The sequence below is a fragment of the Silene latifolia genome, chromosome 1 (genome assembly GCF_048544455.1).
Source record: "Silene latifolia isolate original U9 population chromosome 1, ASM4854445v1, whole genome shotgun sequence".
Taxonomy (NCBI): domain Eukaryota; kingdom Viridiplantae; phylum Streptophyta; class Magnoliopsida; order Caryophyllales; family Caryophyllaceae; genus Silene; species Silene latifolia.
In genome coordinates this window covers 30,570,543-30,592,738 of record NC_133526.1, presented here as the reverse complement: position 1 = coordinate 30,592,738, position 22,196 = coordinate 30,570,543, and the positions used below count along the sequence as shown (strand labels likewise).

The window sequence follows — 22,196 nt, the reverse complement described above, 5'->3', positions numbered from 1 at the left end:
ATACGAACGACCGCTTCTCAGATTGATAAAATTTACCGTCTCGTGTGGATTCTTTTCATTTTGAGTCGGTAATTGACCCTGCTTTCTTTTGGATTGATTAGTGGCTAATTGGGCAACTTGAGTTTCAAGTGCCTTTATAGACGCATCTTTCTGTTGATCACTCAATTGCCACTGCTTCGTGAAGGCTTACAACATAGACTTAAGCTCACCAATTTCACTCACCCCACCGGAAGATGATGCACCATGGTTAGGAGGAGTAAAAGAAGGGGGCTTTTGAAAGCCTTGTTGATTCTTGTGTGGAGGGACATAAGGCTGCTGCTGGTGCGGAGGAGGTGTAGGATTGAGCACATTCTGACTAGTCCACCTCAGGTTGGAATGGACTGCCCCTTGATTATTGTAATAGGAACCTCCTCTTTGCCTATATTTCTGAAAGGCAAGGACTTGTTCCTTCTCTACAAGACAGCCAACAACAGTGTGGCCATCATTACTCCCACATCTCTCACAAGAAACGGTCTCTCCTCTAGTAAGAACATGGACCGTCTGAGGCTCCCCAGCAGCTTGTAATTTCAACTTGTCGAACCTAGCATTCATGGTCTCCAGCTGAGCCAAAACCTGCTTATCAACTGCATGAACTGTCCCAATCCCATCCCTCGGGTTTCCATACTCAGCACTGTGATTCGCCATCTCTTCAATAAGAGACCATCCCTTATCGTCATCTGTATTCTCCTGGAATCTTCCACTAGATGCCGCATCAAGTATGGCTCTCTGGTCGTCATACAACCCATTGTAGAACTGATTAGCTAGAAACCATGGGTCAAAACCATGGTGAGGGATAGACCTCACCAACTTCTTGAATCGCGACCATGCCTCATAAAAACTTTCATCGGGAGCCTGTCTGAAACTAGTAATCTTGGCCCTCAGCAAATTGGTGCGTTGTGGAGGGAAATATCTCTTGTAAAATGCAAGAGCAAGAGACTCCCAATCTGTAACCCCAGCAGTTGTGCGGTCCAAGTCAGTCAGCCACTCCCTGGCTGAGACAGCTAAAGAGAAAGGAAATAGAACTTCCTTAATCTTATCTTGAGTTACCCCCTTAGTGGCGGGGATAGTAGAACAGTAATCGGTAAAGGTCTCCATATGCTTCCTCGGATATTCACCAGCCACACCTCTATAAATGTTTCTCTCCACCAGATTGATATAAGGACGGATATCAAAGGTGTTCCCATCCTCAGTCTGGAGATTGAAACCTTTGGGAATAGAAGAGGCTTTAGGCACTGAATGACTAGAAAGTTTAGGCATCCTTACTGTAGAAATCGGACTATCTTCCTCGAAAAGAGAATGATGTAACTCCGGCTCGAAAGTACTCAAGTCTTCCTTTCGTGATTTCCTTATCAGACGGAGTCTATGCCTGAATAATCTTTCTGGCTCTGAATCAGTTGAAACTAATTCACACCTGTCTGACCTGGGCATAAACAACACTGAAAGTAAATAATAAGAACGGCGTCAAGGAATAGGAATTCCCTGAGACGGATAAAATAAACGGAACGAAAACAAATAGGGCAATTGCCTCCCCGGCAACGGCGCCAAAATTTGACACGTCTGTCGTGTACCTGTCAAAAAAAAACTAACTCAACCAACTATATAGCTAGGGAACTCAGGTCGATCTCCACAGGGAGGCAAGATATTTGTAGAAGTCCGTCTATTTGGTCACAAATGGGGGGGGGGTGTTTGAATTTTTATCTAAACTACGAGTTTTAAAGGAAAGAGAAATAAAGGGCGAGAGCAATAAAGGCAGGAAATGAATTTAAACTATCAGATAAAGAGGGACATGTCAGGATTTCGGTTCACTACAGTAGTCCAGTGACCCAGCTGTAAATGACTCAGACGAATTAATGTAAGACGGATGTTGAAAGGTCCTTACGGTCCACTTTCTATCCTAAAATACCACTAACTTAACTTTCATTCTCGTCAGGGTAGTCTACTGTTCATAGCAGGCCTATTTAGTCCAATCTTTCGATCTAGGATTAATTTTAGCCAGATTAAAGGTTAACTTAGAAGTGTGCACTCAACTAAGTCGATAAATACAATTAAATTGCTATGGTGACAGAGTCTCGTAATTATTTCGTCTGTTTCATTTACTACATCGTCACAATCTTACCGCAGATCCCCTAATCCTAACATGAGAGGGGTTTAGCTACTCATATCGCTAATTAAACTAACAGCAGATAGATTTCCAGCAGTAAACATAATGAAATAGCAGGTGAAAAGCATAAAGATAAATTAGGGCAAAGGAGTAAAGGTAACGGAACAAGAGATTAAAGCAAGAAAAAGATTAATTATTGATAAAGGAAGAGAAAGAATTACAATCGATGCGAATCCGGCGTAAAGAACACAAATCCCAAGCGAAAGCAATCCCGAAATAAAGTTACAGTAGAGAAGAATGAAGTACGCAGTAAAAGTTTGATAGATCCTAAGTAGTAAGTAAATCTGATACTAATAACCTAACTAATGTAGGTTTAAATAGCAAAGTAAATGAGTTTTTGCGGAATTAAACATAACACGGGCTGTTTAAATCCCATAAATAGCGAAACCACTCGATCGAGTGGATTAAAACCACTCGATCGAGCAAACACCTCCGCAAATCTACTCGATCGAGTAGAAAATTACTCGATCGAGTAACTGGCCTTTCTGCAAGATAAGGATCGAGTGGAAAACCACTCGATCGACCACCGGAGGACGTAAAAACCACTCGATCGAGTGGTAAAACAGCTCGATCGAGTTATTTAACTTCAAATCAGCTCAAGTCCGTCACCGAATGCCTTGTAATCCGTGCCATGACGCTTCCAAATGCAGTATCTCACTCTGGAACAATCCCGTCTCCTCTAAATGCATGCAAAAAGGACAAAAAAGGGTACGATTCCACTACTTTCACGTTCATTTCTACAAAATGGACAAAACGAACCAAAGTAGCCAATTCGAGGCAAAATACCATAAAAACAGTATAAAAAAGCATAGAAATACGTGCTGAAATAGGCTAAAAAGACTATATATTAGGCACGTATCAGGAGTTACATAAAGACAGTGGGAGATTATAATTTTGAGAGCAGCCAGGACGCGCATATTCCAACTAAGACGAGCATCTTTCACCAGGAGACGAGCGGATTTCCCTGGAGACGCTCGGATCTTAAGACAGTGGGAGATTTTAATTTTGAGAGCGGCCAGGACGCGCATATTCCAACTGAGACGAGCGTCTTCTCCTGGGGACGCTCGGATTCATAGTTAGTGTGGATTTTTGAGTTTCCAGGTCTCCCAAGACGAGCAGCTAGGTGCCTGGACGCTCGAATCATGCCCAAGATGAGCGGGTTTCTACTGGGATGCTCGGATCACTCCCTGTACCCACGGATTCAGGTCCACCCGTGGGGATCTTCATATCCCAAGTCATTTCTTCTTCATTCTTTTGTTCTTCATTGTGGGTGCACTATGAAGGCCCGGATAGCCTAGGCAATTGCTATCCCACACTAGAGCAAACACTACACATCAGGAAACATTAAAATACTTCCCTCACTTTCTCTCATAATGATAATCTTGAACAAAACATAAAAATGTAAATCTAAAACTGACAAGTATGCAATACAAGAAGTAAAATGCAAGTTAATGGGTTAGAATATTTACAAATGGTGGTTTAGGGAGGAATCCACCAAACTCTCACTCTTGAGATGAGATGTCAAGGGGGCATTGTCAAGGTGTTGTTGATGTTACTCAACACCTTGTAGAAGTAGTCGAAGGCTTGTTCATTGTTATTATAAAGATCTTCAATAGACCTTTGTACATTGTGTTCTTCATGGTGGTGACTTGAGTCAAGATGGTCACCAAAGCCTTGGTCTATAGCATTGCCAATGTAGGGATTGACTAATCCATCGAATTCGTCATCCCATAGACCACATACTTTATTAGCTTTCTTCCCTATAGTATCATGAGTTGATGGAAACAACTCCTCTTTCTTGTTGTCATGGCCAATGAGGCCTTCTTCTTCTCTTGTCATGAGTGGTGGTGAGCTATTCAAGCTCTCTTTGCTTTGAAAATTTCCTTGCTCCTTGGACGGAGCATCTTGAAGATTATCCACTTTCTTCTTCCATATGGGTGGTGATTCTTTACCCATAGCTTGATCTTTGCATTGAGATGCCAACTTCTTCCTATCACTTTCTCGGCTATAATGATCGATCATGAAACATGGCTCATGTAATCGGGGAGCTCTCATTGTCTTGTCAAGGTTAAAAGTGATTGTTTCATCTCCCACTCCAAGTGTGAGCTCTCCATGTTTCAAATCAATCACCGCTCCCGCGGTATGTAAGAAGGGTCTTCCTAAAATGATAGGAATGTTATAATCTTCCTCCATGTCAACAATAACAAAGTCCATCGGGATGAAGAACTTGCCAATTCTTACGGGCACATCCTCCCATACCCCTAAAGGTGTCTTCGTCGATCGATCTGCCATTTGAAGTGTGATATTGGTGCATTTGAGTTCTCCCATTCCTAGCCTTTTGCACACCGAGTATGGCATGACACTCACACTTGCCCCAAGGTCACATAATGCTTTGTTGATTGTAGTGTCACAAATAGTGCATGGAATAGAGAAACTTCTCGGATCTTTGAGCTTTGGAGGTGAACGTCCTTGTAGAATAGCACTACTCACTTTAGTGAACTCAATAGTCTCTAGCTTCCGGATGGATTTCTTCTTTGTAAGAATATCTTTCATGTATTTCGCATAGGTCGGAACATGATTGATCAATTCCGTCAATGGGATTGAGACTTCTAAGTTCTTCACAATCTCCATGAACTTTCCAAGTTGTTCATCAAACTTAGGCTTAGATTGACGACTCGGAAATGGAAGTCTAATCACAATAGGCTCTTTCTCCTTAGCCTTATCTTCATTTTTCTTCTTTGAAACTTCTTGAATGGTGGTGGGTTCTTCTTCTTCCTTAGAGTTTTCAACTCTTTGCTTGTCACTAGCCTTCACAATGTCTTCATCAATGGGCCTCTTCGGCCCTTCATACCTTGTACCACTCCTCAAATGGATGGCACTAACCGACTCATGTCTTGGGGGATTACCTTGAGGTGGTAATTGCCCCTTTTGTCTTTGAGAGTTAGAAGATGCTAATTGAGACATTTGGATTTCCAACATCTTTGTGTGGGCTAGTATGTTGTTGATGGTGATGTCTTTTGCTTGGCTATCTTTTTGCATTTGAGTGAAAAATTCTTGTTGATTCTATTGTATTTGGAGGACCGCTTTTTGAACATCAAAGCCTTGGTTATTTGGTTGATTGTATGAAGATTGATTTTGATAACTTTGGCTTTGGTTGTAAAAGGGTCTTTGAGCTTGGTTTCTCATTGGAGGTGGGGTGTATGTTGGTTGAGGGTTTTGAACATTTTGGCTTTTGTATGAAAGATTGGGATGAAATTTGGTGTTCTCATTGTAATAGTTTGAATAAGGGGTGCCATTCTTGTATGCTTGGAAAGCATTCACTTGTTCACTTGTTCCCCTACATTCACTTTGGTCATGTCCCAAAGTTCCACAACTCTCACATACTCCACTTGGAATTGAGGATAATGCCACCATAGCATTAACATGTTGTTTGGGTGATTTGGAAGTTTCATCAAGCTTAGCCATGGCCTTCTCAAACTTCAAATTGATGGTGTCAATGTGACTATGTGAGCACTTAGTTGAGTACCTAATTGTGTGATGGAATCTACCTCATGCTTTCCTCCTCTAGTAGCCTTTCTAGGTCTACTATATTGCAAATTATGAACCGCCATTTCTTCAATTTTGGCCCATGTTTGATTGTCATCAACTTCGGTAAATATTCCATTTGATCCCATGTTGAGGATATTGCGAGAATCTTCATAAAGACCGTTCCAAAATTGTTGTACAAGGAACCACTCGCTAAGTACATGGTGTGGACAAGAACTACAAGTGTCCTTAAATATTTCTCATGCCTCATACAATGATTCCTCATCCCTTTCCTTGAACCCGGTGATTTGGGCTCTCAACATATTAGTCTTCTCCGGAGGATAGAATTTCTTGTAGAAAGCAAGTGCCAACTTCTTCCATGAGTCAATACCAAGAGTAGCCTTGTCTAGGCTCTTTAACCATTGTTTTGCGGTACCGATCAAAGAGAAAGGAAATAATACCCATCGGATTTGGTCTTCAGTAACTCCGGTTTGAGAAATCGCATCACAATAGTCACAAAAAATCTCCATATGTGAATGAGGGTCTTCACTAGATATCCCTCCAAATTGACTTCTCTCAACTAATTGTATGAACGCGGATTTGGCAATGAAATTACCGGTTAAGTGTTGTGGTGTAGGAGTGCCATGTGGTAGGTTCTTCTCGGTTGGTACGGAATGTGATGAAAATTTAGGCATTGTGGGATGATTTTGTGGTGGGTTTTGTATTGGGTTGTCCTCTCTTTCTCTTGCAAAAGGGTTGGTAAACTCAATGTTATTTGGTTGAATGTCCACAATCTCTCCAATACCTCTCAAAGTACCTCTAGTAACTCTTCTATTGTTGGTTAAGGTTCTTTCAATTTCGAGGTCAATAGGTAATGGATTACCTTGTGATCTCCTAGTTATGCAAAATATCAAACTCGAAAACAATTAGAACAACCTTGAGGAGATTGACTTCCGCAAGGTGAAGAAAGACACAACTAAAAACAATTAAAGAAAATCAAATCAAGTTAACACCGTCCCCGGCAACGGCGCCATTTTTGGTGGAGCGGGTCGTTGTCCGCCATCAAACACATTTATACCCTACTACTAGCATAGCAAGCAAGTCGGGGTCGATCCACGGGACGGGGGGTACTCAAATTTTTCAATCTAATTGTAGTTGTGCTAAGGGTTGTCACAATTGTAATGGGTTGATGATTCTAATCTAATAAAAGCAATGGAAAGTAAACAAGCAACAAAAGGAAGGATATAAACAAATGATTAAAAGTGCTAGGGTATCATGGGTTCATAGGGGATTCATGGGAGTTGATCATACAAACATGTTCTCAATTATATGCAAGCATTTATTGTTGTGATGGGATCGAGTTGGTGTATAAGCTTACAATCCCTAAGAAGGTTTGGGTCCCGGAGCCGAATCGATTAGATTGTACAACACCTACAAGTCGACTTAATCCTTCCTATTCAACATTATGCATGGTCTAATGAGGCTCGAGTTGGTTTATATGCTTACAAGCCTCATTAAAAGGATAAGTGATGGATCAAAAAATGCAAGGATTCATAGGCTCACATTTCATCAAACATAACATGTACATAAGTTGAAATCACAACAAGCAAGCAAATTAATTATGAAAACATATTGGATTAAGCATGAATCATCCCCCATGTTTGTTTCCCCTAATTCCCCATTAACCCTAGCTAGAAGACTACTCACTCATTATCAAGTTCAACATGTTAATAAGGTTATCAATCATACTAACAAAGCAAAACATGATGAATAAATGATGTGATTAACAATAATTAAACAAGAGTAAAAGGGATTATACCTATATAAGATGATCCAAATAATAAAGCAAATAATAATAGAAGAAAACTTGATTGATTCATGAAGAGTTGTCAATTCTCCAATAATAACCCAATAGTCTTCAATTACCCAATAATAAACTTTGAACAATAATTAAGGAAAGATTAATGTGTAATTTTGTGGAATGATTAAAGGATAATTTATTTTAATCTACTCCTAATCTAATCTAAGAGAACTTCCTACTAAAAGGGCTTCTCTTCTTTTGATTATTACAAATGGAGTATATATAGCGGTACATCATTAGGTTAAGCAAGGGTAGATTAATAAATAGCATTACTAAGTGTTGAGTAGGGAAATGCAAGTCCCGAAGGAAATGCGCATATCACGTTGCTAGTCCTACCACGATCCGCTCGGATCAGCTTGGAGCACGGCCAGTCTGTGAAGGAATCCGCTCGAATTGGCATCGGGACGCCCGGATCATAGCGTTCTGAGACGCCCTGTGACACCCCCATACTCCAAGTGCCTTACCAGGACCACGTAAGGCATGGAAGTGCTACCATCTCAGTTTCCCGAGGCAATGATAATCATAAGACAATAACGAAACATACTTAAAAGTAAATAAAGTTTAAAGTGATTACATACCAACTCCAAAACTGATAAAAAGAAATACAAGATTCTCAGACGGTCTACTGCTAAAATTATCAAAGTTATAAAACATCGTCTGACACAGCGGAAGACTTCTAACTGCCACGTGATGACTCATCCCGGCTATCCCATACGAGTCATATCATACCTGCTCAATAACTGCTCACCACCCCCGAATGGATCACCACAGTTTTTAAAACAATTAAACGGGGTCAGTACTAATCACACAATTTATATAATCCAACAACACGATAAATAAACAGCTCAATCATCACAGATATACTCCGAACTCCATTCCCAACTCCACAATACTGACTACACACTAAAGTGTGTAGCCCTGCCAGAGTGCCCATCGCAACAGGTCACTCCACGCCGCCGATGGGGGGACCGTTCTCACCTAATCCCCGCTCATCTCCGTCGAGCGATAAACCCAAATTCCTTAATGTGCACATCCCTTCTATGGCGGGTTCCACAGAAGGCGAATAATGGGCGTGAAGCCACTCCCGCAAGTGACTCCACTCAGCCAGGGACGCGCCACGAATAACACAGACAGATACAATCAATCAAAACTATTATCAACAACCAAATCCAGCAATCGTCACAATACGAGTATGACAATATTCAACAATCACAAAACACTAACAATGCATTATGGGACTAATACTGAGTAGGGAAACCCTACCTGAAATAAGCCATCACCAAGATTGTCACAATCAGCTAATCATAACCATTCTTCAACGAAATCACCTCCTATAGACACACAATCATACAATCACAATCTACAACAACAATACTCCTCAAAACCCCCAAATTACCTAATTAGGGTTTTAAAGAAACTCAACGAAATACTATAAAATTGGTATGTAGATCTTACCCTTGACGCAAGGAACACTATGATGCAAAGAACGAGATGATCCGACACTCCTAGCCTTGGGGATTTGCCAACAACGCAACGAGAGAGAACTACGTAACTCCTTTTTCTTTTGAAACGTTTAGAAAGGATAAAAGTGATTAAAGAAACTGGCGGAAACCTTTTATATTAAACTCGCGTTATTAGCAAAACCCGACAAAACAACCCCGTAAAACACACTTACTCGATCGAGTAACTGACGTACTCGATCGAGTGCCGCCTACTCGATCAAGTACCAAGGCTACTCGATCGAGTACCCTACAGGTCAGAAACTATTTTAAATTTCAAACCACCCTTACTCGACAGAGTAATGCCCACTCGATAGAGTACCCAGAGACTCATAAAACCGTAGTATTACAGTCTTCCCTCCTTAAAAAGAACTTCGTCTCCGAAGTTCAACCCGTACATAAAAACAAACATACGCACTCGGTCAAGACGCAACAAAGCTACTAAGAACTCAAAACAAAACCCCAACTTGTAAAACATGAAACCATGAACTTTAACACCAACTCCACCCACTATTCCTACCTCCACACATCGCTCACGATGTCGTATCAACTACATCATAAACTCTCCCGACACTAACTCCATACACTATCAACTACCATCCTCTAACGCTGCTAGCTCCATAATATATCATCCACTACCAAATCCAATATCAATACACTCATAGACATCAAACGGAATGTTACATTCTACCACCCTTAAAAGGAACTTCGTCCTCGAAGTTTACTCACACTCATAACCTCATCCTCCAACTGTCAACAATCCAACTGTCAACACTAGTGAAATATTCTCCCATTCCTACACATCAAACTACTACAAGCACGGTCATGACCTTTAATAAAATCAATCAAAACAAATATCCGTCCTTTATGCTACACCAACACTCTACTTCCAAATATACTACCATATGTACAACCATCGAAATCTCTTTTATCGTATCCTACTCCTCTTAAGATAAATGTTACGTCCTCGTAACTCACTAATACTAAATCCTAGCTATATCGTCTCATTATCCTCATCACCACCGCATGTCAAAGATAACCACCTATAATCTAAACACTCGCCATGCATATATCCAAGGCTCTCTTACTTAAACATTTCTCATACCTCAACTCATTCGGCACACCACCTAACCTATACCATAAAACTCGTAGCAAAATCACCATACTAACTCTCCATTATTACTGCAAAACAACATACCTCTCTATGTAAAGCACCTATCTCCCAAAAGCATAACTCACGATTCACACTCGTTACGTACACTCACACTAGATCCTCAAGTTCTTTTCTTCATTACCGCAAAACTCATACATAACTTAACATGACATTAATTCCTCCAAACACCCTACACTCACTGTCTCAACAAAGGATTGTGAACCACCTGCATCTTTCAAGTCATTACCACACATGTTTTACGAATCACTTGCCATTACCATGTCTACTAAAGCCTTATCTAGAATAAGATCAAAATTACTGTAACAACCTCTCACAACCGTGTCCCATCAACAGAATATCACTATACCATGACAACAACGAAAACATATACAACTCTATTTCATATCGTACTCTACCCTCATTCCCAAACTTAACCTGTAAAGAAAACATCAATGATCAAGACAACTGTCTATCTGCACAAACTGAAACTCACATGGAGCAACATCAAACAAAATAACAATCTATGTATAACTGGTATATACTTTCGAAACTCGAATCATAATCATCCCGCCTACTCCACCACAACCGGTGACGGCATCGCAACACCACCACCAACAGCCACACGCAGTGCGAAAATACCCGCATCACAACATGAAGTACCATGCCCGGATCACCACTCGAGGCACAACAACCACATCGATAAACATCACAATCACATATAATTCCCATAAACACTGACTCAGTATGACATTTCGAACAAGAAAACTCACTCAAAACCGTTTTACTAGATTATAACACAACATATTATACGGAATAAACTGACAAGAATCTTATGAACATCATCCTTACCATATCACGGAATAAACAAGTATCATCCATACACATACAATTTTAACTATCCATGCTAGATCAATCAAATTATTACCTTTTGAACCTCATTCCATTAGTATACCGTACCCAACATAAATTACAAAACAATCATATAACAACTTTATAATTATCACACCATACCACTTCTTGTGAGGTCAGAACCTCACACAAACATTTACACATATCATAGACCCGTAATCCCATCCACCTAGTCAATCCTGATCACGTAAGTTACCACCTGATAAAAGTTACCTCTCACTCGAGCTTAACTCGTATACTCCTCATAACATATTCTCCCATTCGCATATCCATCACCTCCTGCCAAATGTAACCATACCATTAGTACTCAACTACTAACAACCGCCTTATATAACCACATATTATGCTCTCTCACAACCATACATATCAATCTGGTCTCTACAAAATCAACCTCTTTAGAATTGCTACCTTTCTAATATACCATCACCTTTAACCACTAGTCACAAACCATAACACTACCACTGCCCGGACATCAAAACTCTTACACTCATCTCTAAACATCACGATTTCTTTCCTATCTTTGGTTAACATCCCAAATAATGAACATCGAATCCATCAACAAAATTACCTCAACATTCTTCCCAATACTATCCTTAATTGTATCATCATATAACTCTCCACCAAAAATCTCGTATCGTGCAAATACTCCACCAACTTCATACTCCCTTAATTCCTCGAAACTCATGATTAATCATGTTGTCCTGAAACTTCTGTATAACCATTAACTTACTTACTCTTGATAATATCATACATCTCGGCGATTCCTTACTTTTATGTCACATAACTCCGGTGAACATTTTTCTCAGCTTACTTTTATCCTTCTTTTCTCTTTATACTCAACAATACCATTTAATAGCTCAACTCCTTATTACTTCTACCTAACTCTTTAGTGCTCCAATTACCTTCTCATCGCTCCAAAACTCAAATCTCATTATTTTATATCAATATAATCTCACTCTTTCTTACCATGAATCTTTTCTTATTATGCTATCACTCACACTTGCCACTAATCTATCCATAAAATCAACGTTCACTGTTCAAACAATTGCATTCCCTTTGTACCTCTCTAGAAATCAGAATTCATTTCATACCTTTAATTGCCCAAGGAACTCACACAGTAGTTTCATCTCTTAATAAACCAAATCTCCCAAACTCACTCACTGTGTACAAATCCACCTCGCGACATGTCTCCATAAAGTTCATTGTATACTACTCTTATCAACCCCTTTAAAACGAACTTTCACTACATATATCCTTAACCCACACGACTCCTAACCATCTCCCTCCATAGTTCTTTACACATTTCAAACTGCCACTATCCACATCCTTACTTTCAATCTTTTTATTCTCACGTTCCTTAGACTCACATCATCCCTTGCCCATATTCACTTGCTTTTATGTTACTCAACACACAATCATATCACTCATCTCATCTCAGAAAACATGCTCTATGTCTTAATTAAGCCATAACGATCTTCCTTTTCTTTTTCCACTATCTATCGCAACCACATATAACTCATGTCTTCCCACCGAACTCATACTCACCACAGGTGCCACTCCTTACATCATAAGATTGGGTAACTTACGCATTAGGATCAACATACAAATAAAACAATGCATAAAGAAGCAAAATAACACCTTTGAATTAAACATAATATGCAACGAAATCAAAAGATAAGCATATGACCCAAAACAGGGGTCACTAGATCGAGTACCTTACTCGATCGAGTAGGTGAAAGTCAGGGACACGTATATAAAAATTACCAGGGCTACTCGATCGAGTAAGGGGTACTCGATCGAGTACCAAGGTGCACTCGATCGAGTACCCTATGCATTTTTCAGCACTGTCCAGTTTTCGTAAAACGGTCATAACTCACTCATTTCTTGGTCGTTTTGGGCGTGTGACCTATCGTTAGAATCGTAAAAGAACAAGCTATCACTTCCAATTAGAATCACATCAAAATCGTTTATACATCTAAAGTTATAACAGTTTAAAGACAACCTCTTTATAATCGAAAAACACAACTACTTGATTTTACTTCCAAACAACTTAAACGACAACAAGGTAAACAAAAACAACCCAATACTCATAAAACCAGTAGTCCCAATCACATGTTACTATTTTCGAAAGCAAAGCAACAACATTCATCATGAACATAATTTATTTAACTTGCCAATCATGACTTACCCACATGCTTTTATTCTATCACTTTTCGTAAACAAAACATACTCATACATTACAAATCCTATTTCCATGTTATTAATACAACAATATTACAAATACACTTCGTCACCTAAACATATTCATAATCACAAAATTCATATTCTCATGAAATTGCCACTCCATCTTTTCCAATCAATTCATCCATTTTCACCATATTCTTCATACAACATATACATATGAACAATAGTAGACATGTATATGAAATCATTATATAAAATTACACAAACAAAATTATGTATAATCATATCACATATGAACTACTTCCTTTTTCAACCACATTACTCATCATTCTCATACACTTTCACAATTCCAACCAACATTGTAAACCAACTATCATGCAACATGCTTTCAATCAACAACATACGAAATCACATCATCACCATCTTTTCTACGCATTCCGCATTATCCACATACATACATCCATTGATTCATGTCACACATCACTATATAGATACACAATTCACAAGATAAACACATAGCGATCCCGACTCATATCTCATGGTGACCGGTTCAAAATTATAGGGCGAGTTCACGACTTTAGGACGTCTCCCAAGTCTTTGCATTAGCTCCTACAACTTCTACCCCGGGTTCATTTTAATTGACTCCCTATGTTCATTGGATTCATTGGTTACAGGTTTCAGGATCGTCGCTCTGATACCATTTTGTGACACCTCCATACTCCAAGTGCCTTACCAGGACCACTTAAGGCATGGAAGTGCTACCATCTCAGTTTTCCGAGGCAATGATAATCATAAGACAATAACGAAACATACTTAAAAGTAAATAATGTTTAAAGTGATTACATACCAACTCCAAAATTGATAAAAAGAAATACAAGATTCTCAGACGGTCTACTGCTAAAATTATCAAAGCTATAAAACATCGTCTGACACAGTGGAAGACTTCTAACTGCCACGTGATGACTCATCCCGGCTATCCCATACGCGTCATATCATACCTGCTCAATAACTGCTCACCACCCCCCGAATGGATCACCACAGTTTTTAAAACAACTAAACGGGGTCAGTACTAATCACACAATTTATATAATCCAACAACACAGTAAACAAACAGCTCAATCATCACAGATATACTCTTGAACTCCATTCCTAACTCCACAATACTGACTACACACTAAAGTGTGTAGTTCTGCCAGAGTGCCCATCGCAACAGGTCACTCCACGCCGCCAGTGGGGGACCGCAGCCGTTCCCACCTAATCCCCGCTCATCTCCGTCGAGCGATAAACCCAAATTCTTTAATGTGCACATCCCTTCTGTGGCGGGTTCCACAGAAGGCGAATAATGGGCGTGAAGCCACTCCCGCAAGTGACTCCACTCAGCCAGGGACGCGCCACGAATAACATAGACAGATACAATCAATCAAAACTATTATCAACAATCAAATCCAGCAACCGTCACAATACGAGTATGACAATATTCAACAATCACAAAACACCAACAATGCATTATGGGACTAATACTGAGTAGGGAAACCCTACCTGAAATAAGCCATCACCAAGATCGTCACAATCAGCTAATCATAACCATTCTTCAACGAAATCACCTCCTATAGACACACAATCATACAATCACAATCTACAACAACAATACTCCTCAAAACCCCCAAATTACCTAATTAGGGTTTTAAAGAAACTCAACGAAATACTATAAAATTGGTATGTAGATCTTACCCTTGACGCAAGGAACACTATGATGCAAAGAACGAGATGATCCGACACTCCTAGCCTTAGGGATTTGCCAACAACGCAACGAGAGAGAACTACGTAACTCCTTTTTCTTTTGAAACGTTTAGAAAGGATAAAAGTGATTAAAGAAACTGACGGAAACCTTTTATATTAAACTCGCGTTATTAGCAAAACCCGACAAAACAACCCCGTAAAACACACTTACTCGATCGAGTAACTGACGTACTCGATCGAGTGCCGCCTACTCGATCGAGTACCAAGGCTACTCGATCGAGTACCCTACAGGTCAGAAACTATTTTAAATTGCAAACCACCCTTACTCGATAGAGTACCCAGAGACTCATAAAACCGTAGTATTACACGCCCGTCTTGGGAGCAAGACGCTCGGATCATGGGCGGAGTGCTTCTCTTTTTTAATGTCCAACAATCCTCTCGTCTTGAGTCTTGCACGCTCGTCTTGAGTCTGAGACGTTCGTCTTGAGTCTCGGGACGCGCAGATTGGTGGACAGCTTGTCTATTTGAGCTCAGATTGTAAAACGGACGTCATTTCCTCATCCGGACTCCTATTGGAGTGATTCAAAAACCTAGACCACTTGATTTTTCGATGCCGTTTTATATAGCATACGTTCAGAGCCAAACAAGCAACTCTTGGTTTGGTTACGAGCAATTTCCTCTTGTAATGGCTTTCTTCTCCATGGTTTTAAGCCTATGATCCTTCTATATACTCTTTATTCCTACATCCTTGGTCATCATTCTTGCCTCCTATTCATACTAGTCCATCTAAGATCATCAACAAGCTTCCAAATATGCACGGGAGACGGGAATTCCGCCTTATTATCTCCATTCTTATAAGACATATAAAATGCACTAGGAAAGCAAAATAGGAAGGAATTGACGGATAAAATGGCCATGAAATGCTATATTAGTATGCAAAATAGGTACAATTAGGGGACTAAATGTGCGCAATTAAGAGTCGCATCAGAGACATTGCTTTATTTGCTTTTGTTAAGAGATTATGAGTGGTGTATACTAGAGTCTAATGCATCTTTGGAAAGTCATTCATATTCTCTCATATGTTGTCAAAGTTGAGATGATTTCTCTAGTCGGGATGGTTTATGTTTATTACTATTAGAATTGGTTTATGGTTTAGCGCTGCGACTATCGTCTGAGCCTCGCATATCCATATGTGCTTTGGCACAAACCACTTCTATACCCTTGCTCATTTGCCACCCTATTATCCTTGATACATGTACTTTTATCTTTGTTGTGAATGCGTACTAGTTGGAGAAAATTCTATCACATTAGATTGCATGCATATTTCATAAGTGGGGCGAGTGTCTTAATTCTTTCTATCTTACATATATCTTACCCCTTATGAGTGCATGAGTGAATCCGCGAGAATCCAACTAATTTGTCTTGCAAGATTGAAAGGTATTTGGCTTAGTCACGGTATCATATCACATCTTTAGTTGAACTGCGTTCTTCTTTTACCCGTGCCTTTGAATTTGTTTTATTGGCACAATTTTTGGTTATTACTTTGTTATAGATATGGATAGCTTGGGATTTGTATGTGCATCGACATTAACTCTGAGTTATTCATTCACAGTTTGTATGTTTGTCTTTTGTATGGTGTTATTGCTTTGCTGAGGGACAAGCAAAGAGTTGGTCTGGGGGAGTTTGATGTATCACTTTTATATACACTTTTATGACTCCTTTCATGTTGGTTTTGATACGTTTCTATGCTTATTATGTCATTTATATGCTTTTTATAGTGAAATATCGATACTGCCACTATTTTGTGTTTTAATGCAGAAATGACGCATTACGAGGTGAATCAAGTGAAGATGAGCATCGCGGATATGGCATAACAGAATTAATACACGATGCATGGCACGAGAAATGAGGAGAATTGAAGATAAGAAGTGAAGTTTAGTCGAAGACAAGCCTAGGAAACTAAATCCTCGATCGAGTAGCATTGGGCTCGATCGAGTGAAGTGTCCTCGATCGAGTATCACCAGGCTCGATCGAGAATCCTTTATGTCTGACACTTTTCCGAATTTTCCTAAATCACGTCATGTTTCTATTATATATTCTAAACTCGGGAAAATTATCAAGGTACGCTTTGATAGTATTCTGAACTCAAAATACTCTTAGTTTTTAGTCGGCTAGCATTACGTTGAGATCTACAATCTTTCCTCATTAATTGTTAAGGTACATTAGGCGTTCTTCGTTAATTATTAATCAAGTTTATGCTTTTATTCCTTTGTTATTGTTTTATGTCTTCAATTATGCTTTCATCAACCTTTACTGTTGTTAATTCCATTAGTATGAGTAGTTAAATCTTTCATCTAGGATAAAGGGGATCTAGGTTGATTAGAAGGGGGTTAATGAATTGATTGTTAGTAATATCGTATAGACTGTCGTTTGATTATTGTTCTTATTATAGTTATTTGATTTAAGGCCTGAATTTATAATTAGTGTAGCGAATTAATACTTTCACTGACTGGGTTAGGATTAATATAGGCTGCGATAACCAGATAGGCTGTGTTTAATTATAGTGATTGCATGTTAAACTGAATCTAAAGGGCATAATAGAATTAATCAATCTTGTGACCTTAGATAGTTTGATTGACCTAATATTTGATTAAGATAAACCCCCGGATAATTGACCTAGTGAACCTATTTCCTAGACATCTTAATATTATTGTTATTCATCTTTATTTCACTTGTTAATAGTTGTTAGAAAACAAACCAAACAAACCCCCAAGAAATCGGTTACTTTAAGATGATCTAAATATTAGCAAATTGAATATTACCGCGTCCCTGTGGATTCGATACTTGTCTTACCACTAGCTATTTTGTTAGTACTGAGATAAGATTTACTTTGATTAAGGTGATACGACTTTAGCTTTATCAGTTTGAGAGCTTTAATTTTTTTTGCCTTACTCATTACTGTTATTCATGTTACTTAGAATGGTCTACCTTCATTGTGTGTGTGTGTGTGTGTGTAGGAGGCTTGACAACTTGACACAACTCAATGATGAGGCCAAATAGACCTGAGAGTTATTCTTGTTAGCTCAATGATGAATGTTCCTTATTGGTTTGAGAGCAGTTGGTAGTTTGGTAGAGTTGAATGGAGGAAGTATAAGTATAACATAGTGGTCATATCATAAGTATTTAAGCCACCACATGGTCTACCAATGAATTGGTGTGTTGCTCAAATATTTGAATATCATTTTGAGATATCGGCGATGATTGTTACTTAATGGTTTGAGAGCTTTACTCATTAATGTTACTATTGTATTGAGCATGAGTCAACTTCGTTGTGTGTATGTGTGTAGGAGGCTTCACTACTTGTCACAACTCCATGATGAGGTCACACTAAGCCTGAGTTGATGTGTTTTGATTTTTTCTGAATTTAGTTGTTGGTGTCTTTGTAATTGTGTATGCGTTTTTCATTGTAGAGCATAAATATGAACTTAAAATTCAACTTTGAACTGAACTTGAATGTGACGATTGCATAAATATGAAATAAACAATGAACTTTGAAATGAACATAGCATTGAACATTGAATTTGACATTTCATTACAGACTAAAACTGTAGTTTAATTTTCATTTAAAACTGAAGTTTTAAATGAACACTAAACTGAACATTACATTTTCATCACTTGTATATGACAATGCACTACATTCTATTTAACTGAACAACTAAATTTTCAACATTGTACCCTAGTTCATTCATTATGTATTTTAACCCATGTGTTTTATCTATTCCTTGCATATATTCAATGCATTCCCTGACCAACTCCTCAATTAGCATTATATTCCTTGGTAAATACCAATGGCAGGAAGATGACCCTTCCCCAAATGAGGAAGTGAAAAATTATTGTGACCCTTACATTTCATAATCTCAACCATTACTGCTTGTAATGATAAGAAAATATTATTCAGTTTCCCTGGACTATTATCCACAAAAGCTTGCATCACATCATTGAGTAGAGCATCAAATGTCTTTGCTGCCTGTTTTTTTTTTTGTAATGACTGTAATGCCCTGAAATATCCAATGTCATTACAGTTTAAGTCTGGTGAGTTAGGTGGCTGAAAAACTAATTCAATATGAAATACATCTGAGTTTGCAGCAGCTATAAAGTCATGATCATCATTCTTCATGTGAGGTCTGACATTGTCTTGTTGTATGTATATATGCTTGCTTAAACCTTCTGGCCAAACACTCTTTATTGCTGATATTACTTGCTGAATTATGCATTCTTTAATCCCCTGTTTTGTGATTGACTCAATTGGCTTAGTCTCTAATGTACCTCTTGGCCTATTTTTGTTTGCTCTAACTGCTGGTACTTGATTTGTGAATAGAAACATGCTTATTTTACCATCAAACAGGCATTCCCAATCTGCTGAATAAATTGGTCTACTTATTGGCTTAGTCTCTAATGTACCTCTAAGCCTTGTGTATCTCACTGAGTTTAGGATGTAATGGGCTTGAATGAGGTTTAAGCAAACCTTCTTTCACCCATAAATGGACTAACTGAAACTCCACTATTTTCTGCAACTCTTATCATTGTGTCCCTTAGTGAATGATCCAACGACTTGATATGCTCAATATTTGGTAGGATTCTTTTCTTATTTTTGTTGTCTATCCTCCCACTCTTGACATCTAACTTTTCACCTACTAACCTTGGTTTTTCGGCTAGTCTCCATATGTTAGATATATTTTTATCACTCAAACCGTACCTTGCAGCTACCTCCTTGATGGTGCCACGAGAAAGCTTACCATTTTGGGACTTTTCAAGCAAGTAAATGGCAATTTCAGTCCTCTAATCTTCTGCCATGCACTTGAAGACCATTGTTGTTGTCTAATTAGTTTGGGATATTTATGTTATTTGTTGTAGGAAGGCCTTGTAATTTGATGTTTGGACTGTAATAATTTAAGGGTTGTAATTTTCTCTTTGTTGCTTTGTTAATGAATGAGAGAAAGCTGTAATTTTTGGTGAGGAATGTTGTAATTTATGGTCAAGAATTAGGAGGATAATGAAATAGACTTGACAGAAATTAGGGGGGAAATAGAATTTGGGAGTGTTTTGGTGGGCTTTTTAAAACGTTGAACTTTTTGGTGGGAAGATTACCCCTTAATCAAAACTGAAATGAAACACTCTTAATGATTTAATAAAACAATATGCACAATTGCAAATGTACTTTTATTGTTTCTTTATTGTTTTCTTATTATTTGTGCAAAACTCTAATAGGTAGAGTGGAGTTGAATGGAAGAAGTATACTCTAAATAATGGGTTGTGCTTGCCGTGTCAAATGGGTCATATATCTTACACCAATTTGGATCATCTCTATTACTTCATCTCCATTTTTTCTCTAATACACTCTTATTCTAATATATTTTCTCTCTCCATTCATTAAAACATTACTTTACAAAATAATTACAACCACTAGATCGTTCCAAGAGTTAATCTGAATCGTTCAAAAGTAATGAAGATCCATTTCTTTTCAAATAATGGAGAGAATCCTGACCGATCTTACACCTTCTTAAATATATAAGTACCATGCTACTATTTTCTAATCTTATATATATATATATATATATATATATATATATATATATATAGAGAGAGAGAGAGAGAGAGAGAGATGTAGGATCCGGTGAGAACGATCATTCGGTAAGAACGGTGAGAACGCTTATTAACCATAGGATTATAAAAGAAATCAACGGCCCTCCCTTTATCTCGCTAGTCACAGTAACCCAAACATGAATCACCCAAACCAACGTCCCCGTCATTCCTCTCCCCTAACATCAGCCACCACAATAATCGCTGCCAAGTCACCAACACCATCCAACGGCGCCGAACACCGTCACCACCGGACGCCGGCGAACACCACATCCTCAATTTCCACTCTCATCCATGTATTTTCTCGCCCATCATGTTTTCTCTCAGTCACAGTTATCGCGATTGCTCTACCGCGACTATTTCAGTGAACACTCGTCGTCTGCCGTCTCGACATTGTCGCTCTCTTCTTGCTCCTTTTTTTCTTCGATCGATTCTCAGTTTCTACCACTGATTTATACTCGAATCTTCAAAGTCTATCAGATTTTGCTTTATAAATATGGAATTGTAAGAAATTTGAATCCCTAAATTCGACCGATTCTCGTTGCATTGTTGATCAGCATTGTTATTAGTATGTATGTAGATGTTACATTTGATTGTAATTTGATTTGATTTCAATGTATCTACTTAAATATTTGATGTATCTAGCCACTATTTTAATATATCTAACATAGATGCACAAAATTCATTATTAGGTACATTAAAATTGGTTTGAGATACATCAATTAACAAACTAGATACATTAATTCCGTTTAGCTCCAACGGTGTTGGTGCCGGTGCCGGTAACATGTTAATGCATTGGATCTCGTCGGTGAAAGGCTGATGAGGACGATGTTTCAATTTATTTTCAGATCTCATGGGGTTCATGTCGTCGTCGACATAGGGGTGGTGGTGGTTGTGGGTTGAGCTGTTGTTTGTGGAGGTCGTGGTAGTGGTTGGCGCGCGACTTCAGGTGAGGGAAGTTGGGAAATAGGCGTGGCTGATTGTGAATTGGCGTGTGACGATGGTGGTCGGCTTATCGTCGGCGACAGGAAGTTGATTGTGTGTTTGCCAGCGTGATTTGGTGATCGAAGGTGATGAGTGATGATGATGTGGTCATGGGTGAGTGGTAATTGGGAATGACGATATCAGGGGTGAGAATTTAAGTTTGGGTCTGATTGTGGGGGCAGTATAACACGTGAATGTTGATTTAATTGGTACAGTTAGTTCGTTCTCACCGAGTGATTGGTTCAGATGAGTCCACAATTTTGGTTGAGTCGCTAAGTCCTCTTCTCTACCATTGGATCTTACAAGATCAATGGTTGAGATTAAAACAACAAAAAATACTTTCCAACATGTAATTAATGCCTTGTTTCTTATAATTTCAATTCCCTATTATGCTCGAAGGGAGGGCCACAACCCACAACTCTTTGCTCTTAGCCAAAGAAAAGTCCATCATAGCCCCGAACACAGAATGTCGGCTTTCAAAAGAAGGAGCTGGGTTACGCT

The 22,196-nt window shown here is 38.8% G+C and overlaps 1 protein-coding gene and 1 non-coding gene across 2 annotated transcripts; one reads left to right on the top strand and one right to left on the bottom strand.

Moving 5' to 3' along the window:
* The first annotated feature begins 817 nt into the window (after window positions 1–817).
* LOC141620799 (small nucleolar RNA R71) lies at window positions 818–924 on the top strand. The gene has a single exon (XR_012532042.1). It is a non-coding gene; the product is annotated as a small nucleolar RNA R71 (small nucleolar RNA).
* Window positions 925–18,897: 17,973 nt separating this feature from the next.
* LOC141643205 (uncharacterized) lies at window positions 18,898–19,455 on the bottom strand. Its single transcript, XM_074452255.1, has one exon. It carries the CDS (start codon window positions 19,453–19,455, stop codon window positions 18,898–18,900), a length of 558 nt encoding a protein of 185 aa, XP_074308356.1.
* Between the last annotated feature and the right edge of the window lie 2,741 nt (window positions 19,456–22,196).

Bases quoted from the DNA above. Each gene is read 5' to 3' on its own strand.
- LOC141643205 (XM_074452255.1), bottom strand. From the start codon at position 19,455: ATGTTTCTATTCACAAATCAAGTACCAGCAGTTAGAGCAAACAAAAAT.